Source organism: Punica granatum, chromosome 1 (genome assembly GCF_007655135.1).
Source record: "Punica granatum isolate Tunisia-2019 chromosome 1, ASM765513v2, whole genome shotgun sequence".
Classification (NCBI taxonomy): domain Eukaryota; kingdom Viridiplantae; phylum Streptophyta; class Magnoliopsida; order Myrtales; family Lythraceae; genus Punica; species Punica granatum.
The window spans coordinates 3,537,105-3,555,129 of record NC_045127.1 but is presented as its reverse complement, the minus strand read 5'-3'; the positions used below and the strand labels follow the sequence as shown (position 1 = coordinate 3,555,129).

Genomic DNA, 18,025 nt, shown 5'->3' with positions numbered 1-18,025 from the left:
TAATATCCTCAACTCAATTTTTTTTTTTTGCTGGAATATATCCTCATCCGTATTACTAACGAGATAATATAAGTATATAATAATCACATAGCTAACATAATGATGGTACAAGTACTCAATAAAAACTAGTGTTCTTCTCCGAGCTGTACTGGAAGTATACTAAATTACTGATAAAGAGCTGATATAGTCGACGTGAGCATGGGAAGATACTGAAATTGCAAAACTGGTAAAGAGGACTGAAGCACGACGGCATAACCGAAGAGCGAAATCAGAGACAGTTCTGTCACATAGCAATGTTCGGATCCAGTCTTCTCTGTATAGCTGCTGCGGCCTGCACATGGAACATTGCCAAAATTTGGGGTCAGTAACGAAATAGATGAGATGGCTTGAAGTTTATCCGGCTCCGGTATTTTACCTCGAAATTGCCAAGCTTGTACTGATATGCCATCTCTTCCCTCAGTCGGGCTTGCTCTTTCATTGCTTGTGCCTGTATATTCCAAGTAAAAGAAAGGAGTAGGAGAAATGATCAATAAGATGGACATAATAGTGTCTCTAAGGTTGTCTGCAGCTTTGTCCCGACCGATCAAAGAACGTACCATTCCACTCTGCATGGATAGTTTCAAGGCATTGACCTCCTCTTCCTTCTGCCTCTCTCTTTCTTGCTGCAGTTCAAGCCTGCAAAAATTTCGAAAAACCATAAGTTCTTCAGTTGAAATTCAAAATAGACGAGATGCTTGATTCATTAGGAGAAAATATAGACAAAACCTGAATCTACATCATTTTATCAAACAATCAATTGGTACAACTATAAGCGGTCACCTTAAGAGAAAATTGATTTATAGTTGGAGATCAACTGGAAGTTGTAGGGACTCATCCGGGGCAACCATTGAAGATGACATATCAAAAAGGGTAAGCAGCAAAGCACAATTTGCCAGGTAACAGTTACAATTTTGGGTGCATATACTATATCCAAAATAACGATGATTACACCCTAGTCAGTTTCTCTAGAAGAGCATAAGGAACAAACACTTACAAGGGTAAATGAAAACAAGTCGATGCCTATAAAATAATTGAGAAAGCTCTTTACTTGATCACATTATAATTTTACAGTAAGAATGCTTTAGACCAAGACCTATTCAAAGGGTGCACATATCTGAGATCAAGTTCCCATCTCAGTCCTCCTACCGAGAGGTCAGACCAGAAACCATGACTGATGCAGCACGGTCATTTGATACGTTATAGAATCGTGTTCTGATGCCAGATTATTATCCAACACCTTCATAATTTCACCTTCTATTAAGAAAATCCTTGCAGGACAGCAGAGAATTGAATAGTATTATGACCCAGTGACATGCAATAAAGGCATACCTTCGTTGCTCTTCATCATTGAATACAGTGCGTTCTTTTTGCCGGACCTTTTTCAGACCCTTCTTAATCTCCTTCTCCAGTTCACGTCTATGATAAGCATCAAGATTATAATACCTGCATGAAAACACCACATGTCGAGAATTGTTTCAGAAAAACTTTCCTGTCAAGGCACGGAAACCAAATGGACAGACGAGAACATAAACAAAGATAATAATTTCTTTGAAGATTGTTGGTTCTTACAAAATGCATGAAGAAAGAGACACTAGTATACCTAAAGCAATCTAAATAAACTAGCTAAACGAGATGTTCAGATCATTGCCCATTGCGGTAAGGTAACCAGAGCATGCTCTACCATGTCCAGCAATAAGTTTCTCAAAAGAGAGCAAGGCAAGCATAATATTACATTACGAAGGAGACTACCAGCGGTGCACAAGGAACCATTACTTACTTTTTGGAAGGAAAAGTGGCTGTATTATGGTCTTCCATGAACCTGTAGAATAAAAATAATCACTTATAACGGATATGCTAGGAAGACATAGATACTCAAACTCAACATATTATTCACATACTGTTTGAACATCTGCTTCTCTTCCCAGTTGGCCAGATTCTCCAGGTTAACCTGCAATTGCACGTACAAGCTATTAATACATCTCCTTAACTTCCCACGACTGCAAAACATCACATGACATTGACATATAATACGGTCCATGATTTCTAAGTTTTGGCAATATTTATAATGCAGTGGATGATTTGAAACTATCAATATGAGTCTCGCAAGAAATGGTTTTAATTTCTTATACAAGAAGACTGCAAACCAGCAAATATTCTAGGGGCAATCGGGGAGGAAACTACAGGGGAATACCTGTTTAACTTCAGCTAACCATGCAGTGAACTCCGGACGTTTAGTCCTGCCATAGAATCATGCCTTTTTAGATCAAGGAACTGATGAAGCCAAAATATACATCAAATCAAAACAAAATTTGGCCCTTTGTGTACAGATACAGAGAAACTCGCGATAGCTGGTCTATACATAAATTCAGCATATATATCCATCAAAACTGTTCTTGTAGCTAGTCCTATCTCGATGCTATCAGCATCACAAACAGAAAAACTTCAGGCCTCGTTCGCCCCTATCGCGATAAATGACCAACGCAAACGGAACAGCCAGAAACCTTAGGATCGGATTCCTCGGCCTATTCCCTCTGCTCAACCAAATCCATACTACCAAAGAGCTGAGACACTGGTATGTTCCACGACACCAAAACAGCAAGCTGATAAAACAATGAGACGGCAAAAGAGAAAACTTCTGTCCGAACAATCACAGAACACTCACCACATATCGGTTTCTCTGATAATCCCATACTTCCCCCAGGAGTTGGTCACTGCACCCGTCTTCCCTCTCTCTGCCCTCTCCTTTTCTTTCCTCCTCTTCCTCTCTTTCTTCTTCTTCCTCCTTCTCCTCCTCTCTTCCTCCTCTTCTCTCTCCTTCCTCCTTCGCTTCTTCTCTCTCTCTCTCTTCCTTCTCTTCCTCTCCTTCTCCTCCTCCCTTCTCCTCCTCTCCCTCCTCTTCCTCCTCCTCCTCTCCCCCTCGCTCTCGCTCTTGCTCGCACCGGTCTCCGAGTCCGAATACTCCGACTCGGACTCCGATTCAGAATCCTCAGAGCTCGAACCATCCGAATCCGACTCGCTGCTGTAGCGGTTCCTGGACCTCCTCCTCGACCTATCTCTCTTGCGATGCTTCCTCTCCTCATCCTCCTCCGATTCCGAGCTCTCGCGCGACTTCCTCCGACTTTTCTCCCTCTTCCTTCCGCCTCTCCCCTCTTCGGATTCAGCATCGGGGCTCTCCCGCTGCTTCCGACTGGATTCAGAATCTTCTCGTGACTTGCTCCTGGATTTTCTATCGCCTTCGTGGGAGTAGTCGGATTTCCCCGACGGGGTTCCGTCCCGATCTCCGGCCATCTTCTCCGGCTGAATCAAGCAGAACGCTGCTGATCAGGTCGAAGGAAATGAAAATGACAAATATTCCTGAAAGAAAATTAGGAAATCACATTTTTGGGCCGAGAAGATATTAGGCCCAGACCAAATAATGGGCCGAAAGGACTATGGGCTTTAAGAGAAATATTTTTGGGTCCACTAAGCCCTATGATACCGATCTTAGAGCTTGAGCTAAGGTTCTTCCACGGTTACTCACTGTCATATCGGCTCAATATTGGTGATATATTATATGCCACCTTTAGAGCGAAACTTCGGGTTCTTTGCCTCCTCAATTCATGGCCATACATTGTAACATATATAATGACGTTTGATCTTATACCAGCGTAATCAAATAGAGACGCACCATCGACAAAAAAAAAAAAAATCTACTGAAAAAAATCTACTGGAAAAAAATAAAAGGTGGAAACGGACCATCGAAATTTGGATTTAGGGGAACCGCGGTCTTACGAACAGCTTCGAGTCCAACAATAGTTTATGAATGATATTAACTTATGGAATCTCCATCATGTATCATCCTTGGGTTTCTGTTTTCCATTACGAGGAATGTCAATTCATTTCTAGTTCGGTATGACTGTGTGGTAATTATGGTGCACTCGAACCTGCAAGCAAGACTGTGCATTGGATGAAAACTTTTTCATTTATAAGAATGATTGCCTCAAGTGGGGCCCTCGAGTGACAAGTGGATCGTCGAGCGATGTGGGAGGTCGACAAGTGATATGTCATGGTGGCTCTTTTTCTCGCACAATGGATGGATTGATCCATGATCAACTCGAGATTGCAATTGTTTTCGCGGGGATGATCAAGATCGTCACGTCTCTCTTATGTTGATAGCAAAGAGTCTAAGATCTTCAAGGATGAGATGTCAGCATCGTTGACGGAGGTCGCACTGGAGGAAAATATGGTGCAGCCTCCCAGTCGCTCAATATTTCCAAATTCCTAATCCTCGAGAGAAAAACAATGTACTTCATGATGAAAATTTAGGCTCAAGGAATAACTAGATGTAAGGATTCGAATAATGAATATCCAAGTATTGAATTAGGAAAGCTTAATAGTTTATTTCATCAAACAAAAACTTTTCTTCTCTTGATAGAGACTAAGATACTACAGTGTGCTGAGGATTTCGGATGTTTTCTAAATTTTTGATCTCCCTCGATCGAGAATGGAGCGTAAATTCGCTTGGGGATGACTACAGATTCAGAAATAAAGGAATATAGCAGAAGAAATTTTAGAGGTTTCATTCTCTATTCAATTGGGAGCGTAACGGTCAGGTGATTTTAGAATTTATTTATCATTTTTTTCCTTTTCTTTTCCTTTTAAGTTATTAAATTGTATTTTATTTGATTGAATCGGTGGATTTCGGTTCGGTTTAATATCAAAGCGGATCCGGCTAGTTTATGGGTGCAATCAAGCGTCGTTGAGAAGATTCGTAGTGAAAAAATCGATGCTCAAACTATAAGAGATAAATCTTAAGGAAAAAGATATTGACCATGTGTACGGTTCATATCCTACATAAGAAGATTTAACGGATAAGAAAAAAATAACTGCAATAGTTGTTTTTATTAGACAATCATGGTAGTTATTTTGCTAGGCAACCATGATAGCATCATTCATGTAGTTGAAGTTGCTCCTTTAATTAATTTTTTGCCATTAGACTACCAACAAAGATTAGCAATCAGCGATTTTTAAGCAGGCAGAACTAAGATGCAAAATATCAAAATCATTTTATTAATTAATTACGGCATGTTGTGTGATCACATTTTTCGAATTTGGGCGTTAGAAAAGCTTTTTCTTTTTCTTTTTTTTCCTGGGCCCAATAAGCCCCACGGTTTGCATCTCATAGTCCGTACATAGAATGTCACGACACATGACCCAAATCAATGAACCATACATACATACTTTTACTATGTCGGTACTATCCGTACATACACATGTTCAACAAATGTAACTCTCATGACAGCTGAATCTTCGGGTTCGGGCCTTGAGCAAGCATTTCAATTATACCATCCACTGCAATTGATTCATGTCAATTGAATATACGACGACCCGTAAGAGATTATCACGAACAATTTTTGTTCATTATGCCACTGATCATGTTGTTCCAGTTCCACCTCCAACACCACGTCATGCAGCTGCTGTTCCAGCAAACAAATGAAGGGCCTTCTACTGCGTGATCGTGAATTCCGGTCGGTCTCTCTTGATAAGTACATATAAGCAGAAGTAATGAATAAGGTTGTTGATGTCGATCCTTAGCGTTGATGAAATGATGGAAAGAAATAAGAATATGTTCCACTCTTATATTATATGCCATCAACGGTATCATCTTTTGGATAAGTGGCGACCATATTTCATGATTTGATCTCTGGCCTTTTATAAGTGTTCATTATTACTTTTTCCTTAATAGAATTATTATTGCACTCGATCCTGAACCCGTGATTTCTGAAAAATCAGGAGTTTCATTTCGCAAGGCCCATATTGACATGAACAACGAAATCATCAAATATACAACTGAATTTTGCCAATTGGAACACATATTATACAACTAATATTGACATGGGGTTGGAGCCGGCGATTAGTAACATATATAGATCATATTAAGGTTATATGCCTGCATATATGTTCTACTGATTTAGTAAATCATCACTAAACTGTTTGCCCAGTGATGGTCAAGACTCACGCCCTTACAAGGCTAGCTAGCTAAGCAATATTGTTCAATCAAGTCCCTGTCGTTGAGCATGGGCTTAGAAGAATTAATTATCAATTAATTGATGTAATAGTCATTTAACTAATCACATTTTTTCCGATTATAAGGGAGGATTATAATCTAATACAAGAATAGAAGTAGCAAAGCTGAATAAAGAGGCACAGAAATCCCACTGATGAGGATCAAACTCGAGACTTCATGATTCTGGGCGGCGGCTAGTGCCTCTGCACCAAACCCGTTTCCTCAAACTAATCATATTTTTTTTTCGGTTACAAAGGAGACTCAAGGCCAGTACAATAATAAGAAAATTTTAAATAACTAATAAAGGAGTACGGTAATCCCACTAAATATCGAACCTGTGACCTTAGGTCAACAGATGAGAGTGTATGCCACTATACTACACCATCTTTTCATAAACTAATCACATTTTCAATCTCCATCTTTTGTCTTGTATTTTTATTTACATAATTTGTCAATACACTTTATATTATATAGTGCAGCATTATTACTATATAAAGCCTACTTATATATATTGATAACACCGCGTCCATTAAAAGCACATTGATATCTCCTATTTTTTAGTTCGGGAGGTATACAATATATATATATATATATATGAGTTACAAGATAAACTCGTGCCTGTAACTACATATTAGAGCTAGGAGATGGCAAATTCAAAAATAATACCATCCCCAACGAAACCATATTATTGGCATTCAAATCTCTATATATGTGATCACCGAAAACAAACAAAAAGGATAAATTAGGTTTCCGTATATATAATCAAAGAAGTGCCTTCCCTTGTACTTGGATGAGTGGCTTTTATATTCTCTTATCGCCTAATGAAATTCACCAACTTATCCAAGAAAAGGAAGCCCCTTTCCCGTGTGCCTTTTTACGAGAACTGAGATCGCGACGAATACGTCTGGCCAAACTTCCATGATGATGGGATGATGTTGAGAAACTCCATTGTCATCCCGTCAACTAGGGTGAGCCTGAAAGACAATCTCTGACCTCGAAGGTCGATGCTGCTCTGCCAGTTCGCTCCCCAGTTCCGGTGCATGGGCACCCACGTCCTTGTCCTCGACCCCCTCACCGATACGGCCTTAACATCTCCGCTGCCACCGACATTCGAGATCATCACCATGTGAAAATTGGATTGGCCTTTGAGGGTGAAATGCAACCCACCTCTTCTTTTGCACGATGCCCTATTTATACGGTTGATACAATATACACATTATTTTCCATATGCAACAATACAAGAAATATATAAATCCATGCATAGAAAGTCCAACTGCAGCCATTAAGTAACTAAGCATTGAATGCATAGTCCCTTAATTACCTTCTATATATTATGGGAACGATGCCTTCATTGCCTGGCCTTGCAATCCTCAGAAAAGCGGCCACGGACATATCGAAATGTTGACGCGGTGGGTCACACCATCCTCCGTTGTTATTCGGAGGGCAGAAATTGGTGGCGGTGACGGTGACGGAAGCAGCCCTAAGGCACCACTTAGGGTCAAGATGGTAATCACATGCCACTTGGTAGCAGCCGCCACAGGCCTCCCCACCCCTGAAGAGCACCGTGCTCAATGCCGTCGTGTGTGCCCCAAAGCCTGCATGGAATGTGTTATCGTAGCCACACGCCCCTCCTACATCAAGATGAATTCATTGAAGTTATAAATGAGCAAGGGAGAACTCTCGTATTATCTCGGATATATCTTGGATGGTTTAGATCAACAAATCAGCTGAGATTGGTGTATCTGAACATAATCGAAATTAACATATATATCTTGGTTTTCGCACGATGGACTCACCCATAGCAGCGGGACTTTGGTCGGCCCCGTAGAAGGTGGCGTGGCCTTGAAGCCAACCTGCATTTCCTCGTCCATCAACTCCCTTCACCGTACTTGTGCCAGCCACGCCGATCATAAGCAACAAAATCCGCCATAGCCACAGAAAATGAAGCTCAGTGTTACTCCCCATATGTTATATGAACCCTAATGACGATTTCTTGAAGAAGCTGTAAGTTCATGTTGAGATTTATAATAGAATTACACGTGGCCATGTCGATGCTATGCAAGTGACAATAATTCAGAAAATAATAAATTAATCCGCAGGTTGGTGTCGGTGAGTTATTATAGCACGACATATCGACATCAATCGTCGTGGAAATAAATAATTTCCAAAAAAAAAAGAAAAAAGAAATCGAGAACGCGTTTTTCCGAAAGAGGGAAGGCGTACGGAACCGGACCGTACGGGAAAGAAGAGAGAACAAGGAAAAGTCCATGTGATTGATGGATATTCTTCTGTACATGCATTATATCTATGTGAATGGGATTGGTTCATCATATATATTTAAAATTAATTCAATATACTCGTAGATATTCCACCGATCGATTATTCATGTGATGATTCTGACGAACATCTCTTTTCTCAGCCAAAGTTTTTCTCTGATTTCTCTATAGGCACATTAAGCTTATCGGTCTAGCAATATTTGTCGACATACGATGATTAGCGTGTGATTTGTGTATCATAGGATCAAATGTGTGTTGAATAAACTTCGTCATGAAGTTCTATATATAGATTTTGTCGAATAGTACAGTAAGATGAATGCATTTACTGTGATATCAATTGTACAAGATATAGAAGTATGTGAGTGTTCAAGGAAAAGGTACCTCAGTGTCGTGTCGACGGAGGACCTTGTCGGGCCAAAAGCAAAAGGGAAATTTAAAAGATTTGACATGTGAGAGAGTGTATGTGCTGTCAAGTTTAATGTCTAATTGATTGCACTGTCTTACGGATCAGTTAGGACGGAAGAAACAGTTAGCAAAGTCACCAGATAATACTGGTTCCGAATTACGTGATAAAACGAGGGAGCTATCCATCTATAATTGCTGAGCATATTAGTTCGAATGTTATGGCAAAACAATGGACGCACACACTGTCATCAACGGAAGATGACAATGGCACGGCCTTATATATAGGCCTTTGGCTCGCTTCATGAATTACGCCACATATTTGCTAATGACACTGGTTAAAGTTCAAGTGCATCACAATTTCCATACGATTGATGAGAATTTAAGATATCGTCATCGGGATCAGAAAGATGAACCTCAACTCAGACAATTGCATAATGAAATCCTCAAGCACGGAAGTCCACAGAGCATTTACTTTACTACCATCGTTTCGGCTAACTTTGGACCACATCGACATAGAGGATCCCAAACTTACAATGATGATAGAAAGCCAAGGACACATGACGGAGATTCACTCTTTACTTCCGGTTCTTACAGTTTCCACAAACACTAACCTCAATCAGAAGAGACTTGCAACGCCATAAAAGCGAGTTTATCATTCCACAACTTAATATTTCATTGAATATTGTGAGAATTAAAACCAAACATTCAAAAGTTCAGAACACTGCAGCTCCCCAAGATCGATATTCCAATGGCGCATTTCCACTTTGTTATGCTAGTATCAGATCAAACCTTATATGACCATGGAAGCAAAGAAACCGAAGTTTCACCTTAGATGTGGCATCACTAATATTGATATTGAGGAAATCAGCGATACAGCATCCCTCAATCTATACAGAAGTTCTGTGACATACCTTACTAAATACCACCGAAAGAGATGAAACTAGAACGGAAGGAGCTACACAGGGAGAAATCCAACTCGAGCATTTATTTCTAGAAGAGGCATCTTTTCCCCTCGCTGCCTCTATAAGAACTTCTCAATGCTGGTGGTCAGCGTGGTCTTGGGGACAGCTCCAATGACAGTATCTCTCTTCTCGCCGCCCTTGAAGATCATGACAGTCGGGATGCTCCTAATGCCATACCTCGTGGCGATCCCCGGGGACTCGTCGGTGTTCACCTTGTAGAACTTGAACTTTCCAGCATATTGCTTAGCCAGTTCATCGATCAGAGGGTGGATCATTCTGCAGGGTCCGCACCATGGGGCCCAGAACTCGACCAGTACTGGAGTTTCGATGTCCAGAACAAGGGATTGCCATGTGGCATCAGTAACTGGACGAACTGCAATCATTGATAACACAAAAGGCTGCATCAGTGGACGCGGAAAGGTATATTCGTGATTGGGATCTGATAAAAAATATCATGTCAAGATCTCATGCATAGGATACCATAGGGACTCAAGAGCAATGGATTAGATAGCATTTCACCTTTGAGGACCATTTCCGAATCCTTCCATGTTAACATCATAAATAGACCGAGCACCCACTATATTCATTTTGCAGACTGTGATATGAAATAGACCGAGGATAACATCCATCTGAATCAGAAAGCATTGGACAAATATCTTAACAAGGCAAGCCTACATCCTGTATCAGTGGTAAAATCACTTACTAAGGCATTATCAATGAGCACATTGATTATCCATAAGAACCAAATATGCTATCAAGTGTCTCAAACAGTTTGTCGGCAATCTTGTCCACCCCTAACTTCTAATATTTCTGAACAAGATCCAGCGGTTCCACACGACGGTGATCAAAACTAACAACGGAATTAATCACATGTCTTTGTCGATCATAAGCAACATAGTAAAAGCCGGATTAGTCAGAGGTATACTGGAAAAAGTTCCCTTTATACACCCCCGTTCACCGTGAGTACTCGGGCAGGGATATAGGAATACTAGCTATAAGCTACGCACGAGCTCCACGATAATCATGTCAGCGGGCTAACGGATGAGCTCGCAGACCTCAGAGGTATCTATGAAGGAAAATTCATCAAATATAAAAGAGCACCAATTCCTAGATCAGAAAATAACGGTTATCTATGAAGGATTTCAACATGATCATGCCCGAAATGTAAACATGCTCCGCGAAACAATAATAATTAATAACAGCCAAAGGCGCTTCTTTTTTCCCCAGCTAGAACAGTGAATCGAGGGTCCTGACCTTCAACAGCGGTGTCCTGAGCCTCGCAAACGATCGCGCCAGCTCCGCTGCGGCTCCGCCTCGAGCAGTGACTCACTGATCGGAGAGACCGGGCGGCGGAGGCCGGCCTGATCCTGAGGCCTCTGGACTCCGGGAGCCTCGCCCTCGCCGGGGCGAGGCGGCAGGAGGAGATGGTGTAGAGAGAAGTCGAAGCGGCGATGGTGGTGAAGGCGTCAGCCATGGGAGCCGAAGCACCGGAGCTCGACGGGTAGAGAGGGAGAGGGAGAGCAGGAGAGCAGGAGATTTTTGGGATTGCTTGGCTGAAGTGAGTTTGGAGCTTAGCTGATAGGGAGAGGATGACGAGGAGGAGAGCAGGGGCTGGACAGCTCAGCTCTTCCAAATTTGGATGACTCTCTGCTGTTACGTCCGGTCCGGTCCGGTTCGCCCTCTGCCGACGTGCCACTTCATCGGATGAAGGAGTGCCGCGAGTGGGCCACTTTCTTGAGGAGGCCCATTATAAGAAGACTCAGACCCAAAAGGCCCAATTGTGGACCGTAGGGTCAACCGCCAAGGAGCGCGTGACTATGAGAAGGGGCATCAAATCAAAATGCATCTGATTTTCTCCGTATAATTTGGATATTTTCGATTTGCCCCTCAAGTTTACCTACCTTCTCAAAAGTCCTCATAGTTTTCACCTCCCTAAGGCAATGATCTGTCTCAATCGCTCGGGAATCCACCTTACGGCAATTCAAAATAAGAAGCCCTTCAAGTGAACTAATCAAACAAGCCATAGATAGCACGAGCAACTACCTATATATGCAACTACGTGTAGAATTTAACTGATTGAGTTACGTGATTTATATAATATAATATGATAAAATTATGATATAAAATAATCTTAAGGAAAAAACAAAAAAAAAGAAAGAATAATCAGAAATTTCACGGTTTTTTATTTTAAAATGATCAATGGTTAAGAATTTTATGATATCAGTAGATATGCATGTTATGTTATGTTATGTTCTCACCATCTCCGACTACACCAAACATATGTTCCAAATCGCATGAAGGGATCGAATTTTGGACGGAGGATAAAAGTTTTGGGAGTTAATTGAAACTTGATGATTCTCTTTTTCTTTTCTTTTTTTTTTGGCATGTTGGTTTGGTTGGTTAATAAAGGACAAAGGATGGTTGCTCATGGAACTCATGGACGGCACCCACCAAAACATTCTCGTTCCTCTTCCTTCTTCCTTCAGTCAAACGTTTTCAGTCAAACTTCAAACCTCCACCCACTCCTCTCTCTCCCGTCTCTCTGCATCTCTGTCTCCCCTGAGAAAGTTGCAGCGAGCAGAGAAATGGAGATTGAGGAGCAGAGTCAAATCCAAACCCAATTCAGCGGACAGAAGCAAAAGCAAGTCGTCCAGAACCAACCGGAGCACCACCCACATGATCAATCTTCGTCCTCCTCATTGTCGTTGTCTTCTTCTTCTTCTTCGTCTTCGTCTTCAGGGATGGAAGACCAGGTCAAGCTGGCGGCCATGTCGATCAGCTTCAACGTGCGGCTGAGAGCGGCTGACATGCCTGTCCGCATGCAGGAGCACGCCCTCGGCTTCGCTAGGTCCATCGCCGACTCCGTTCCGAAGCTCACACAAAACAGTTCCCTTCTCGCCCGTGCTCTCAAGAAGGCAATCTCATCTTGCTTCACTAGTCCTCTGTTTCTTGAATTTCCTTTCTCATATTGGGTGCTGCTCTGTTTCAAGTGGTGCTAAATTGGTTCATTGGGAAGTGCAGGAGTTCGACTCGACATACGGGCCGGCGTGGCACTGCGTGGTGGGGAAGAGCTTCGGGTCGTTCGTGACGCACTCGCCGGGCGGTTTCCTCTACTTCTTGCTCAACGACTCCCTCGTGTCCGTGCTACTCTTCAAGACACAGGTCCAATTGGTCATTCAACCTTGATAAAGCTTTGGCCCCCACTACCATTAATTGCCTTGCCATGCCATGCCTGCTTGCGGATTCCTTTCCTCCGTATCACGCGACCGACACCGACGCCCTCTCTAGTGTATACTATGAAAAACCGACTCCGTGATGTGATGCTAACAATCATCGATTTCTAATGGATGAGCTAGAGGCGTGCAGCAAAGTAGGAAGTCGGATTTTCGTGTCTCTCGATGCTTACTATTATAGTATATGCTGTCCATCTTACTATGTGCACGGCGAGAGTTCATCAGTAAAGTGCATCATGCGTTCCTTAGGGACTATTCATAAGACAGCCGGGATCTCTGGTTCTTGCCTGCATCTGTTAATCTCAGCTTACCTACAGGGAGATACTTGCTCGTGCCCAGTCGCATATGATTCGCAATCTTATGATAAAGAATCGAATTCGTTCGTCAATTTGAGAATTTGGGCCCTTTTTTTTTTTTTTCCTTTTGTTTCGAAATTAATTAAAGTAGGCAGGCATGCATCTATTAGCTAGAGCACTTCACTGGCACGAGTAACTGATGACCTTGGGAATTTCCTTCAATGCACGGAATTAGCAGAGCTATCCAACTAACAGCTGAAGCCATTTCCGCAATTCGAACTTCACTCTTTCTCGAATTACAATAATACCCCATGCAATTCGAAATTCGCTCTTTCTCGAATTACAATACCCCATATAATCCTGAAAAGACGGTATTAGGCAAATTTTTTTCAAAATATTTGGTATCCCCAACCCCCTTTTTGTTTATGATTCGTTTGATTTTAAAGTTAAAGTCCCCCACCCTATTTGTTTATGATTCGTTTGATTTTAAAGTTAAAGTAAGTTTGATTTTGATTGTGAAAAAGAATAAATGAGATGAGACTTGAGAAACGTGTATTTTTATCGTGTAGTGTATTGAATTAAAATCAAAATCGTGATTCTAAAATTAAATTTATAAATCAAATGGGACCTTATATTCCCAAGGTTGATATGTTCCTTCCTACCTGCCATCCTCTTGACCCGTCCACTCAGCCCTCGTGTCTTGAACTTGGAAATTTGAGCCACGGACTAAAAAAATCGAACTTTAACTAATCAAAATGTTCATACGTCATTTTCTGGGCATAATAAGTAAGGAAATAAATAAACCGAATTGAATGTCGCGTCAAATGCTCACTGCTCAGACGCCAACCCACTGTTTTACCGTTCAAACATTGGAAACATAATTGGGACCGACACTGCAACCATCTCTCAGATGCAAACAAGGATTCGATCGACTCCAACACGATATCCTAATTTCGATAATCACGCAGAACCGAACGATCTCACCCGGATGCAGGACACACGGTAAATCATAGCGACTTCCTCGTCTGCTCATCGTCTTCGTCATCATCGAACTCATCAATGTCGACGACCTCATCGGAGCCCACCTCATCGCTACCATCGGACCACTCTTCGAAACAATCATCCTCATCGCCGTCGTCGTCCTCATCCTCGTCAGAGATCTCTGAAGCCCGTCCTCTGCAGTAGGACCTAGTACCGGTCTCCGTGTGAAAGATCGGCATGCTCCTACCCGCCCGCAGCAGGTGACCCGAGACCTGAGCTCCCAGCAGAGCGTCCAGGTCCACGCGTGGCAGCTCTTGGAAATCGAGGTGGCTGAGGAACTGACTCGGTGCCAGCTTGACGGAGCTGAGGCCAGAACGGCTCAATGATGAGCCGCGGATGAGGCCGACGGCGGCCTTGCCGTTGTTGAGGAGCATACGTAGGGCGGGCTTCGCCATTTCTGTGAGCTTTCTTCTGATTCTCAGTCGATCGGAGGCGGCGATCAATGGGTTTAGGGTTTAAGTGTTTAAGCATAAACGGTTACATAGAGAGAGAGAGAGAAGAGAGCTGGTGGGTCGTTCCAGAAACTCGCTGGAGAGCCGACACGTGTCAATGGATCTGGGTCAAGAGTTACACACCTCAGCCACATTCAACGGGCTGACCCATTGGATGGCCCAGGCCCAATGAAGCCCGGCCCATTTCTGCTGCCTCTGCTCTCCAGAGTTCATCATTCTTAGCAAAATTTTCATGTTGCGAAGTGCAACATGCCTCCTTATTTCTACGAGTCCGAAAGAGTAGGCTTTGTTTCCAAACCAAGTTCAAGATCGATTGCGAACCGGACCGAACCCGTCCGCTTTCATCAAAACTAATCCAGCCACTTCTACTGCTCTAAGATGTCGGAAATTTTCGAGATATGAATTCGGGTTTTAATAACTCTTCTCAATCTTCCATCGGATATAATCGATCTCGATTACTAGATGCATCTTTTCAATATCTAGAAGTGGAAGCTTTTAACATGCACAGAGCTTTCACGGGGAAAGGCCCTTTGGCTTACACCTTGAATCGGCAGTCTATTTCCGCTTGGGTCATTATTGGCTGCAACTTGCAATAAAATCAACAGTGCAGTGATAAACGAAAAATCGAGCCTACTCCGATGTGAAGGGAAAAAGCTTTATAATAAATCTTCTCATGCTTCCTCACGGAGTAATAAGCTGAGTAATAAACTCAAGAAGTCCACAGCAACCATGCAGATCGTAGCCGGCTCTCGATTTGTCGAGAAGTCGTCTGATCACCTGATATTTGTGAGTCCAGGAAGTATTTGATCATCAACAAAATGCTCAATGGAGAATCTTTTCTTTTCCCTTGACAAGGACATATTATATTAAAACTAAAAGGGAGGGAAAAATTCTAGATAACTTTGAGATAGAAAAGATAGAAAACAAAGGCAGGAATTTGGTTGACAAAAAGAAAAAAAAATGAAAGAAACCTTAGGTTCATTCCATAAGCAATTGTGACTGTTTCACAAGCCACCAAAATGATTTAGCTCAAGATAAAATGATAATTCGATAAAGGAAAGTTGAACCATAAGTAGCTAAATGCATTGCCTTAAAAAAATAATGGGCGAAAATGATTTCCTAGGGAAAAGGAATCCGCGAAAGCATTCCCATTACTAGACAGCACAATGTGGCAACAGCATCATCTCGAATTCTAGCAGAGCATACTTTAAATGACAGATATATCTGATCTCTTCCCACAGGGAAAAGTTGAAGCTGACAGTAGGGGTGGATAGGAGGCCAAGCCCGATGTGGTCTAAAGATTCCCCTGGATGGATCCTGACAATGAAAAATCTGTCTACAGCCTCCTTTATCCCACACCGTTTCAATCACGGCAGCAGCAGTTTGATGCTGCAGACCTGCAGGTCCAACAGGGGAGGCGAATCCTACCGATTCTTTTAACATGATATGGTGCGAGAATCAGGAAGGAGAGTTGGAGTGTGCAGCTTCGTGCCCATCTGTGGCCCCACCACTGACATTAACTCCATTGACATCTAATGCAACTCCTCCATCTATAAATACTGGGCCATTCCTTGCATCTTGAACATATAAGCATTCACAGAAAACAAGCAAGCAAGAGCTGAAAATCCTTCTCTCTGCTACAACTACCTAGATCACCTATGGCCGACTGTGGCAACTGCGACTGTGCTGACAAGAGCCAGTGCGTGTAAGTGCTTCTAAACTTTTCCATATGCAAGTGTCTATATACAACTACTTCTATACTGGATGTCCTAGCATGTTTATACTTGCTAGATCTGAAGCTAGGGTCATTACCGACTCATATACGATCATGCAATATATATGATACAAACATAGCATGGCCTATCAGACATGTAATTTTTTACATGGGTGATTAAGACGTGAAGTTTTTATGACTGCAGGAAGAAGGGAAGCAGCTACACTATTGACGTTGTGGAGACCGAGAAGAGGTACCATGCCTATTTCTCAATGTGCTTTTATTGTTATTTATTTTCTGATAAAGCAGTTTAACAGATGTCTCGGAACAGCTGTAGTAGCTTAGACTGCTATGATAAGCGAGTATGTCAAGTGAAAATACAAATAGTTCCATCAGTATCTCATAGAAACCTGGAAAATCTACTCCCTGAAACAAAAATTCCTAGAACCAGATATTGCTCCCGATGAAACTAACTGATAAACATGGAAATATCAACAGAGGGGTTAGCCTACTTTACTCCAAACTGCTTATCTCAAATTCAAAAAAATCGAAACAGGAGAACTCTACTGGCATAAGATGGGAAAAAGAAACACAAAGAGGGAAAATAGAAGACAAACTAGTTTTTCCATGGTAGATAGACAATGGCCGACAGGCTAAACCAACGGCACTAAATATTGAATATAAATAGATGAAAAGAAACATCAATGAGAATGAAAAAGCAGTTCAGGGACGTGGGTTTCTTACTGGATTAAGGAAGAGTCAAACCATTGTTAGGGAGGTAGACTCGTTTTTAAGTCATTATACACACCATGCTGGATGATTGTATTGTCTCACTTGTGCAGCTATGATGACGCTGTTGTCATGGATGCTCCAGCGGCTGAGAATGACGGCAAGTGCAAGTGCGGAAGCAGCTGCTCCTGCACCAATTGCACCTGTGGTCATTAAGCGAATGATATGATTATCATTATGTAGTATCTGCAGGAACTGAAACAATCCTAATAATGTGGCTCTGATGTTAATTTCCTGTTGATGCCTGTGTTCTAGTCCAGTAATGTATGTGTCTATCATGAGAGTGTTCTGTGATTTTATATGGATGTAGCGGCCACAGGTGTGGCTTTCTGTGGTCTAATAAAACACTATTATTAGTGTAAACTGATGTCTACACAATACATTACTTCATAAACAATGATGTCTACCTCGCAACTGTGGTGATGGGATCAAGCAATGCGCCTTCAAGTCCGACTTAAGCAAACATACCAATCACATATAAAACATATCAAGTCACGGAGAGCAAGAAAGTCACGAAATATCATAAGGAGGGAATCTTACTTGGCTGCATTAAATTGCGTTAATAAAATATGTAACAGAGAGAAGATGAAAAGAGATGTCAGAATACAGAATCTAAATATGAAGTAAACATGCCCCAACATTATACTTCAAGAGGATATCTCTTGATATAATCCACTAAATTATACTTCAAGAGGATACCTCTCTTCTCTTGCATTAATACATTGGCAATCATAAGGCTATCATTCTCCTTCAAACCAATCTGGTTTTTCTT

General features: G+C 41.9%; 5 protein-coding genes across 5 annotated transcripts; 2 read left to right on the top strand and 3 right to left on the bottom strand.

Annotated features, from left to right (window-relative positions):
* Window positions 1-50: 50 nt before the first annotated feature.
* LOC116189611 (vicilin-like seed storage protein At2g18540) lies at window positions 51-3,382 on the bottom strand. The gene is made up of 8 exons (XM_031519343.1): window positions 2,702-3,382; window positions 2,231-2,276; window positions 1,938-1,987; window positions 1,817-1,858; window positions 1,369-1,482; window positions 597-675; window positions 416-487; window positions 51-331 (listed from the first exon to the last, which is right to left on the bottom strand). The coding sequence occupies exons 1-8, from the start codon at window positions 3,325-3,327 to the stop codon at window positions 284-286; spliced, it is 1,077 nt and encodes a 358-aa protein (XP_031375203.1). The 5' UTR covers window positions 3,328-3,382; the 3' UTR covers window positions 51-283.
* Window positions 3,383-6,610: 3,228 nt separating this feature from the next.
* Window positions 6,611-8,086, bottom strand: LOC116189597 (expansin-A12). The gene is made up of 3 exons (XM_031519320.1): window positions 7,882-8,086; window positions 7,407-7,716; window positions 6,611-7,272 (listed from the first exon to the last, which is right to left on the bottom strand). Exons 1-3 carry the CDS (start codon window positions 8,048-8,050, stop codon window positions 6,960-6,962), a joined length of 792 nt encoding a protein of 263 aa, XP_031375180.1. The 5' UTR covers window positions 8,051-8,086; the 3' UTR covers window positions 6,611-6,959.
* Window positions 8,087-9,390: 1,304 nt separating this feature from the next.
* On the bottom strand, window positions 9,391-11,463 carry LOC116189588 (thioredoxin 1-like). Its single transcript, XM_031519309.1, has 2 exons — window positions 10,983-11,463; window positions 9,391-10,101 (listed from the first exon to the last, which is right to left on the bottom strand). Exons 1-2 carry the CDS (start codon window positions 11,200-11,202, stop codon window positions 9,788-9,790), a joined length of 534 nt encoding a protein of 177 aa, XP_031375169.1. The 5' UTR covers window positions 11,203-11,463; the 3' UTR covers window positions 9,391-9,787.
* A 667-nt stretch (window positions 11,464-12,130) lies between these two features.
* LOC116189553 lies at window positions 12,131-13,349 on the top strand. The gene is made up of 2 exons (XM_031519267.1): window positions 12,131-12,643; window positions 12,750-13,349. The coding sequence occupies exons 1-2, from the start codon at window positions 12,146-12,148 to the stop codon at window positions 12,912-12,914; spliced, it is 663 nt and encodes a 220-aa protein (XP_031375127.1). The 5' UTR covers window positions 12,131-12,145; the 3' UTR covers window positions 12,915-13,349.
* A 2,862-nt stretch (window positions 13,350-16,211) lies between these two features.
* Window positions 16,212-17,616, top strand: LOC116189582 (metallothionein-like protein type 3). The gene is made up of 3 exons (XM_031519301.1): window positions 16,212-16,455; window positions 16,670-16,717; window positions 17,307-17,616. Exons 1-3 carry the CDS (start codon window positions 16,409-16,411, stop codon window positions 17,407-17,409), a joined length of 198 nt encoding a protein of 65 aa, XP_031375161.1. The 5' UTR covers window positions 16,212-16,408; the 3' UTR covers window positions 17,410-17,616.
* Window positions 17,617-18,025: the final 409 nt, after the last annotated feature.